The sequence below is a fragment of the Heterodontus francisci genome, chromosome 7 (assembly GCF_036365525.1).
Source record: "Heterodontus francisci isolate sHetFra1 chromosome 7, sHetFra1.hap1, whole genome shotgun sequence".
In the NCBI taxonomy this organism is placed as follows: domain Eukaryota; kingdom Metazoa; phylum Chordata; class Chondrichthyes; order Heterodontiformes; family Heterodontidae; genus Heterodontus; species Heterodontus francisci.
The window spans coordinates 8,380,383-8,390,034 of NC_090377.1; the positions used below are offsets into that span (position 1 = coordinate 8,380,383).

Sequence of the window (9,652 nt, forward strand, 5' to 3'; positions counted from 1 at the left end):
TCAAGAGTGTAATGGTTTACTGCCGGAAAAAAAACAAGTGACAATGGGGTATACCCTTTAGGAAACTCCTTTTCTTCTTGATTTCATTGTTTCCTTCAGCTAACCAATCTCAGATTGCTGAGTCACACTTTGATAAATTCTTTCACAGCTCCAAGATACTGGCTATAACAGTCTCAGGCCAGACCAGTGGGTTAGATAAACACTGATAACTTTTTTTTACAGTGAGCATGCCATCCACGCAACTCACTTGAGCTATTTTAATAATATTTATGGAGTATCTGTGTTGCATCTTTTTCCAACTTATATGCAATACTTTGCACTGATGTGCATTAAATTTTAGCCTCCAGCAATCCGCCCACATATGTTGTTCAATTCGCTCTGGCATTTCAAAGCTGCGTCCTCCAATTCCAATGCCCCTCCCAATTTGGCATCATCAAATTTGACCACTTTGCGTTGTGAATTGATATGGACTCAATCAGAAGTCAGACTTATGCAGCACAGGAGGAGGCCATTTGGCCTATAATGCTATCTCGGCTCTTTGAAAGAATTGGTAATTAGCCCCACTCTTTCCCCCCCCCCCCCCCCCCCCCGCCACTGTTCAGTTTCCCAAAAGCCCTGCAAATCTCTCTTTATCGAATATTTACTTTTTTTTAACTTAAAAACAAGATTTGAAAGTAAGATTAGTAGGTCTGTACTTGCCTGTTGATTTTTTTTTTATTATGGGCACCACATTAGCTTGTTTCTGATCTACTGGCACCTCCCCAGGGTCCAGTAACTCCCTTATAATGAATGTCTGCCTCACACATCTCTTCCCTAGTCCTCTGGAATTAATGCCATCTATCCCTGGGGATTTATTTGTTTTGAGCCTGGGTTTCTAACCTAAGACTTGGATCTCATTTCTATCAGAGTCATTGCTTGTACTCAGATTTGGTTGAGGAGGGTGGGATATGTATTGTGAGAATGGTAGTCCCAGTTTTTGCATTGGTTTTGCCTCTTTGCGTTTTGCAGGAGTGTTGGTTGCACAGTTGTAGAGATGCTCACTGAGAAGCCTCCTTGGGCTGAGTTTGAAGCCATGGCAGCCATATTCAAGATCGCCACTCAGCCGACGAATCCTCAGCTGCCCCCTCACGTGTCAGACCACAGTCGGGACTTTTTGAAAAAGATATTTGTGGAGGCAAAGCAGAGACCATCGGCAGAGGAACTATTACGCCACACCTTTGTGCACTATCACTAGCAACTGACCTCAACATCTGATGCATTTATTTTCTATCTGATTGCACTTTTTCAATGTATAATTTTGGTGATTCTAGGTGTTTCCTAGGTTGTAATTTATACTTAAATTTGTATTTATAATGAGATTTTTTTGCATTCTCACAAAGGGAATGATTAGAAGGTTTTTTACAGTGTATTCACGCAGTACTCTGATGTCCTTTAAGGTAAAGCACTTTATTACATAACCCATTCCTGATTATTCGTCATCAGATACAGTGTGGCAGGTCCTAGTCCCTCTTAGAAGTAAGAATCCATTTGCCATCTGTAAGTAAAAGAGACTGAGCCTCCCTAAATGTGTTGAACCTGCAGTATGTTACGTTAAGAGACTGTTATGCAAATATTTTCAGCAATGGTAGCCTGTTGCAGAATATTCACCATGGTGTTTTCATATAACCAAAAGCCAAGAAACCCTGCGGGTCTGCTCTTATTGCGCTGTCACACCATAGAGCTCCGAATTATCAGTACAGAGGTACAGTCGGACTTCTCTCACATTTGCTGTACGTGGAACTTGTCCTGGAAATCAATTGATTTCTAGATATTAAAGATATCAAGGGATATGGAGATCGTGCGGGAAAATGCCATTGAGGTGGAAGATCAGCCATGATCTAGTTGAATGGTGGAGCAGGTTTGAGTGGCCAAAAAGCCTACTCCTATTTCCTATGTTCCTATGAAATGTTCGTCAGTTTTTTTTTTTTCCCTGTTATTGGCCGTGTCTGCTGCCATCGCCACACCAGGCAAATGTGTTATTGGTCTTTACCGCACATTTTATTGTGTGCTTTGTGTATCTTTGCTGTTGGATGCTTTTGACTGATATCGAGACAAAGAGAGTCGTTCGCCAAGGCCGTCACCACATTGGGTTTGTCTGTGAGCAAGTGGTATGTGTGGATCTCTGCAGCGCAGTCTTAGGCCCAGTGTCATTGAGTGCATTTCTCTTGCCAAAATGGACTTCAATATATTGATTGCGACATCCTAACATCACTATTGGTGTACCTACACCCCAAAGACTGCAGCGGTTCAAGAAGGCAGCTCACCACCTCCAGGGCAATTAGGGATGGGCAATAAATGCTGGCATTGCCAGCGACGCTCACATCCCATGAACGAATAAAAAATTTTGCAGTAAACTGATGCTGTTGCCCTCAACTCGGGCCTGCACTCAAGGAATCCTACTCCCAGCCATAGCTAACAGGATGCTCCTGAGTTCCCAAGAGCTTTGTGTTTAAGACATTATCTGACCTTTATTATTCTCAGGAATTTACAGTGCTGAAACATTAACCACCAACATACGCTTCCTCATTCCAAATCGGATGTCATTTGATTAACATTACCATTCTTTAGTTTTTCATTGTAGATGGAATCAAGGCCTTTTTCTTTAGGTAATGAGTTGGTCCATCCCTTGGAAGCAAGCTCCACCATTAATTGCTGCCGGACCCATCTGGCCAACACACTTTACCCTCTGAGGCTTCCACTGCTTTCTGCTTCTCTTTCATTGGTAGGACAGCCATCAGCATAAGGACTACTGTGGCTCAAGTTGAAGGCCCACGACCTCAGGACAACTAGGGTCGAACAATAATTGCGCCTAGTCAGTCCCATCCGCATTCTGAGAATTTAAAGAACAGCCCATCATTGAGCAGATGACCATTCGGAAAAGTTAAGACACAGCCTTACTATACTTGGATCAATATTGTGTCCTGGGCCAATATGTAAAAGGGTTTCCAGCTGACACTTTGTGCAAAGCAGCTGCATAGAGTAATTTACAGGGTTTTGCAAAAGAGTATTCTAATTTTCTAGCTCAATGCACCAGTATGTGGAGGTTGAACAAACAAGGAAGAATATTTGATGAGCTACTCTAGATAATGGTACTACCATTTGGAATCCAGTACAGCCTTTGCATCTAACATTCCCCTTCTATCTTGGAGATTCTTAAACTTCAGCTCATCCAAAAGTTTGCTGCATCCCTCCATGGCCTCACAGCTTCCCGTCTCTATTACCTCTTCCAGCCCTACAGTCCTCCGAGATCTCTGCACTCCTCCAATTCTGGCCTCTTGCACATCCCAATTTTAAATCGCTTCACCATTGGCAACCGTGCCTTCACATCTAGGCCCTGCGCTCTGGGGTTCCCTCCCTAAACCCCTCTGACTCTCTACCTCTCTTTCCTCCTTTAAATCACTCCATAAAACTGACATCTTTGACCAATATCACCTTATGTGGCTTAGTGTCAATTTTTGTTTGATAATACCCCTGTGAAGCGCCTTGTGACATTTTACTGTTTTGAAGGTGCTATATAAATGCAAATTGTTGTTGATTATACCCCTCAATATATCAACCTGGCTTTATTGCCACTGCCTCTCAAAAGAACATCCCCAGAACAAGCTGCTATGTATAACAGGGGAGGGAGAGACACCACACGACCAATGGAGTTCCTTTTTGATATCCCATATCTCTTCCCTTACACTTCCCTCCCCATCCATTAGGATGAGTGTGCATTTGTGTGGATATGTAGGTGAGACTACATTCCAAGAATGGAGACGACCAATCATATAAATGCAATCTGATCGAGATGTACAGGTAGGCCATTTAACTCTTGGTCATTTCAGTGCCGAGCAGCAGAACAATGGTTCCAGTATCATAGTATAGAGATACTATATAGGCTTGCAGTACAGATGTTGAATGCTCTCCCCTGTTTAACTAGGTGTCTTTTCAACAGTAAACGTTGTTGATCATTTTCGGTGGCCAAATAGTGAATGTATGCAGGTTTAATTGGTTAATGCTGTAAATACATAGTAGTCAGTCAGTATCTGAAAGAGAAAGACAGGTTAATATTTCAGTTGGATTTTCTTTTCTTTTAACACTTGGTTACTGCAGTCAGTTTGATTGCATATGAGATTGCTAAACAGTTCTAAACCTGGCCAGGACAGGAATGTCTGAGGAGAGGGGTCATTGGCTTTACTTGGGTACTAACAGCCAGGGCTGCTGGTAACTATTTCCTGAACAAAATTGTGCCCTATGTGATCTGTGTTAAAGGGAGATAATTCCTGGTACCTATTGTCAAGTGTTAATCCTTGCACAGTAGTTCTGCAGTGAGCTATCCTCACCACCCAAAGTATTGTTTTGTCTCTCATTTCCCTCACCCTCTGCCATTAGAAATAATGCTTTGAATTAGCAATGCCAGGTAAGAAGTTTAAGATATGTCACCATGTCTACATAAAGGTCTTTGATAACCCAGTCAGTGCCATACTAGCTTATTTGCCTTTACTAATATTTTTGATCTTAATGAAACTAGAGAGATGTCTACTGTAACACCAACAATTTTGGCAACAGACTGTTTCGATTGCCCCATCACAATAACGCCCCAAAGTTAATACATCCTCTTTCATCTGATGTATCTGACCTGTAGGGGATCAATATTAACCTAAGCTACCCTATCAGGCAATTGATGGGATCAGGTGCAGTGCTGGTTTAAAACCCGCCCAATTTTACTCTCCAGACGTCAGTAGAGAGCAATATTGGGCAGCATGTAAAACCAATATTGCACTCGATCCTGTGGGAGTCCTGTCTCGTGCAATTGGAAAAAATGACGCACTAGGTCTTTATATGGCAGCCTCTTCAGGGGTTTTAATTTCTCCAGCCTCTGTGAAGACCGTTTTGGTCCCTTTCCCCATGTCAGGGCTCCCTAACATTGGCTGATTATTTGGCAGTGCTTACGGTTCAGAGAGTAAGTAATGGACTCTTGTGTGCATTAGCACTGTGAGTTTGATCAAGATCTAATCATTTGCAAACTTTATGTAAAAAATGAGTCTGATTTGTTAAAGCCCCTGGTTAGTAAGTAGTGAGGGTGTTACCCACTGCACCTACTATTTAGCTGGATCTGGTTGGTTATGAAGACAACTGCTCCCGTTGTAGCTGGAGTCTTGCTGCTACAGGCCAAGCAATGGACAGGACTTTATTGTTCCCGACTACAAAGCTGGTGAAATCCACCCATTCTGATTATGGGCCCATTTGAAATGGCATCTATTCACCAATTCAAACAGTGAGTATTGACTCTGTTTAATAAATCTGAAATTGAGCACTGCCTGCACAATCAAGTACAGGTGTTAAAGTTTATAATTGCATTTGGGAGGTTCTAACAAAAATAATGACGAGAAAGAGTTTGTCTCAAAAGAGATCGTTGTGCGCAACCCCTCATCAATTCTATACCAGGAAATATCACATTCTTTATGCCGCTGATTCACTTTTTAAAAATTGCCAATTCAGTATGTAGGAATGGGTTGCATTCAAAACCCATTCTGAAGTTAATGCAAGAGTTATTTTTTAATATCTTTATTTTTGTTGTGGATTATTGTGGTGAGGGATATCAGTGCTGGGGAGTAGAACACTAGCTACCGAGTGTCAGCAGCATCAAACACTCCCAGGACAGGTACGGCACGGGGTTAGATACAGGCTAAAGCTCCCTCTACAATGCTCTACTTAATTCCCAACCCCAGAAGACCACTTCCGATTCCACTAGTGACACTTTTCCATTTCCAACCCCAGTCATACTGAAGGATTCTTTTAGTTAATCCTGAATTTGGGGCAGCTTTATAATTTCACCCAGGTCTAATAGAAACCCGGTTGAGAGCATCCAAAATCCTTCCATGCTCGACCTGTCGTGCCATCAGTTCGCACTTGATTTGTCCCAGGTTCCAGAGATGTACAGCCAGAGTTTAGTCACTGTGCCATAAAGTCTCTAAAGAGCAATTTTGTGTAAATTGGTGAAACTCATACGAATTAGGAGAGGAGTCGGCCATTCAGCCCCTCAAGCCGGCTCCTCCATTTGATAAGATCATGGCTGATCTGATTGTGGCCTCAACCCTACTTTCCTGTTGACCTCCCCATAACCCTTGACTCCCTTGTCAGTCAAAAATCTATCTAACTCAGCCTTAAAAATATTCAATGACCCTGCCTGCACTGCTGTCTGGGGAAGAGAATTCCACAGCCTAATGACCCTCAGAGAGAAAAAATTTCTCCTTATCCCCGTCTTAAATGGGATACCCCTTAGCTTAAACTGTGTCCCCTAGTTCTAGTCAGTTCTATAAGGGGAAACATCCTTTCAGCATCATCCCTGTCAAGTCCCCTCAGGATCTTATATGTTTCAATAAGATCACCTCTCATTCTTCTAAACTCCAATGGGTATAGGCCCAACCTCCAACTTTTCCTTATAAGATCACCCCTTCATCCCAGGAATCAGTCGAGTGAACCTTCTCTGAACTGCTTCTCATGCAATTATATCCTTTCTTAAGTAAGGAGACCAAAATTGTACACAGTACTCGAGAGTTTAAAATGATTCAAGTCTTTTTGCCCAATTGTTGGTGGCGACTAACATTTAAAGGGACTAACTATAGGTGAAAGTGTACACAGATCCTCAAGGTGCAAATGCCATTTGCTTTTCATGGGCAATTTTTATTAGAGATATATATTCAGCTGACATTAGGCAAACTAAGCATGCTGGTAGCTGTAACAGAATTGCAAATGAGGTTAGTTAACATTTTCTGTATGGTACAGTGGCTGTCAACAGTTTAAGAAAGGAGACCAGGGACTACAGGTACTTTTTTCACACTATTAAACTTTGTATATCTGATAGCAAGACCAGAATCTGATCGTTAGCAACTTTATGTAGCGCCTTTCACCACTTTGGGATGTCCCAAAGTTCTTTACAGCCAATGAAGTACTTTTGAAGTATAGTCACTGTTGTAGGAACTGCAGCAGCCAGTTTGTGCACAGCAAGCTCGCACAAACAGCAATGTGATACTCACCAGTTCATCTGTTTTAGTGATGTTGGTTGACACCGTATGGACTAATATCTTGGTGAGAACTGGTTACAGATTCAAATTCATGGATCTGTGCCAAGGTCATCAACCTGCAGCTCGGTTAAGGAACTGAGTGAGCTTTAATGGTGGTGAATGGTATACTGTTAAGTACTGCTGTATAACAGTTCTCAGTGATTATTGTTGTATGTTAGTGTTGGCACATTGTGACCTTATCTAGCGCAAAGGTGAATGGATCTTCTTGTTACCAGTGTCACTTGGTTCAGATCATAACTCTTCAGTGAACTGGTCAGTGTTGGAGACTGTGGGTCTACAGGTATTGCTGCCTCCAACCAAAGTGATTTTGGGTGTGTATCAAAGCAAAAGTGACCTCGGGATCTGCCAGTAAAGCCCTGAGGTGTGAGACTACATATGGGAGTCAGTCCCTCACTGAGTAGTCTGAACTCCAATTGGCATCCAGGGCCCAGAGATTAGTGTGTGTCTAAAGATTTGTGCCAGCCTTCATGTGTTTTCGGGTGACAGGTAAACGTATTGCTGATTTTTTTTTGTGCCAATGACGGAATTGATTTCAAGGCCAGTTAAAATGGGGAGAAATTTCAACTTACTGGGGGTGGTGGGTGAGGGGACACTAACAGGTTCAGGGGATAGGGTGACTGACTGGCTGCCCGTTAGGCACCACTCTGATTATCCTTTTTTGTTGACCGGTGGAACAGGTAATCAGGCTTGTGTATAACGGGTGACACATCCATTCTTGCCCACATTAAGCCTCCTGCCCAGTGCGACACATTTACCTTCCCCCCTCCATTCGGTCAGTCGCTGTGCTGCTCATCAATACCTTCACTTCATTAACCTCTGTGTCTATTTAAGTGACACCCTTACGACAGTGTAAATGGTACCAGTGAGGTTGTTACTGAGTGTAATGCAATTTTCTATCTATATGACGGGGTTCAGTGAAACTCTTGCAGTTAGTGTAACAAGGCTTTGTACAGTTCCTTTGTATGGTCCTGTTGTTAGGGAAGCCTTTGGCATCTTCAGTTACTCGTATTGATGCATTTTAAAAATAATTTGAAGCTGTATTTTATAAAATGGTACATTGAAATCATTTAGATTTGTTTCCACCTCTGCAGTAAACGGTACTGAGATTCACACTGCCTCCAATTGTGTCAGACCTATTGACTCTAAAGATTGTATTCTGAGTTTTTGGGGGTGGGGTGGGTTTATGGCCCTTAATGAAGGGTGATGGGGTGGTTATTGGCTATGATGCAATTGAGATCAATGGGGGGGGATGGGGGGAGAATTTCCTCTGCTCAGTATTTCAGGACAATTTCCCCCATCTCACCCTGTTCCTACTGAATTTCCTCAAATCGCTTCCTTCAACCCCTCTTCCCTCCTCAGTCCTCTCATGTTTAATTCAAACATTTCAATTTTAAAACATGTTAGAAAATGGCACTTTGTTTTGTGGCTGAGAGGATAAAGTTTATACCGTGCACCAATTGGAAACATAGTGTGAATCTGATACACGCTTCCGAGGAGAGGATGGGAGATGGAGGCCATTAAATCAATGCAACAGAACAATTTATATATCTGTGTGTGTGTGTGTGTGTGTGTGTGTGTGTGTGTGTGTGTATCTGGAAATTACTGAGTGATCTCCACGTGCAAATGGTTAATGGCAATTTAGTTTAAACACCTCCGTTAAATTAGTGGAGAGAGGAATTCGAGACGAGCCATTATTTAGGATGAGGACATCGCTCACAGTAATTCTGCGTTTTTTTAAATTGTGTGTTCAGATGTTTTGCTTCATGAGCTTGGAAATAGAAGAAGCCAGGCTCCTTCCAAGTACCTTTCCATTGACAAGGCACTAGGACAGGATGAGATGGTCCAGGTACAGGGTAGTATTGAATGCACTGTGTGACCAGCTGTCAAACGCCACTCTTTAAACTCCATATACAGTGTAGAGCCAGACTCCTCTGCTGGCTGAACATTGACTGTATTACATTTCTTAATTGTACAGGTGTATAAAATGTTTGGGATTTTTATTTGTAATTATTCCCGATGTATTTACTTTCACTGCTTTTATTGGTTCTTTGTATCTATTGTAAAAGAAAGCCATGTTTATATTTGGTTTGTTACCAATAATCTTGTTTCTATGAAATCTGTATATTGGTGGTACGCATTCTTGTTCCAATCGAGTCTGCATGAGTTCAGTGGGACTAGTACACAGGAGATTGCCTTTTACGTTAGTCCGTGCTATTGGTTAAAGTGCGCAGGCTACTGCTCTGAACTGGAACCCTGACAGGGTCAAAGAAAGTCCACAGTATTTAGCACTTTGCAGAGCATTAATAAAACTATTTATTTCACAGCTCTGTCCATTTGATCTGTTAATTCTTTTAAACCCGAGCTTTTAACAAGTGTCTGTTGATTGCACCAATTTCCAGTTCTGGTTGTCAGCAAAGCGAACAGAAAGAGGCCGTTCAGCCCCTTGAGCCTGTTCCGCCATTCAACTAGATCATGGCTGATCTGAATCTTAACTCCGTCTGCCCACCTTGGTTCCCGAACCCTTAATCCCTTTAACCAACGAA

General features: G+C 42.3%; 1 protein-coding gene across 2 annotated transcripts in view; it reads left to right on the top strand.

Annotated features, from left to right (window-relative positions):
- map3k2 (mitogen-activated protein kinase kinase kinase 2) overlaps positions 1-9,414 on the top strand; it is a 122,845-nt gene extending 113,431 nt beyond the window's left edge. For both annotated transcript variants that reach the window (XM_068034761.1, XM_068034762.1), the window contains one exon: positions 1,009-9,414. In XM_068034761.1, coding sequence (XP_067890862.1) covers positions 1,009-1,234 — 226 coding nt within the window. In that variant the 3' untranslated portion in view covers positions 1,235-9,414. The remainder of the gene's footprint in view (positions 1-1,008) is intronic.
- Positions 9,415-9,652: the final 238 nt, after the last annotated feature.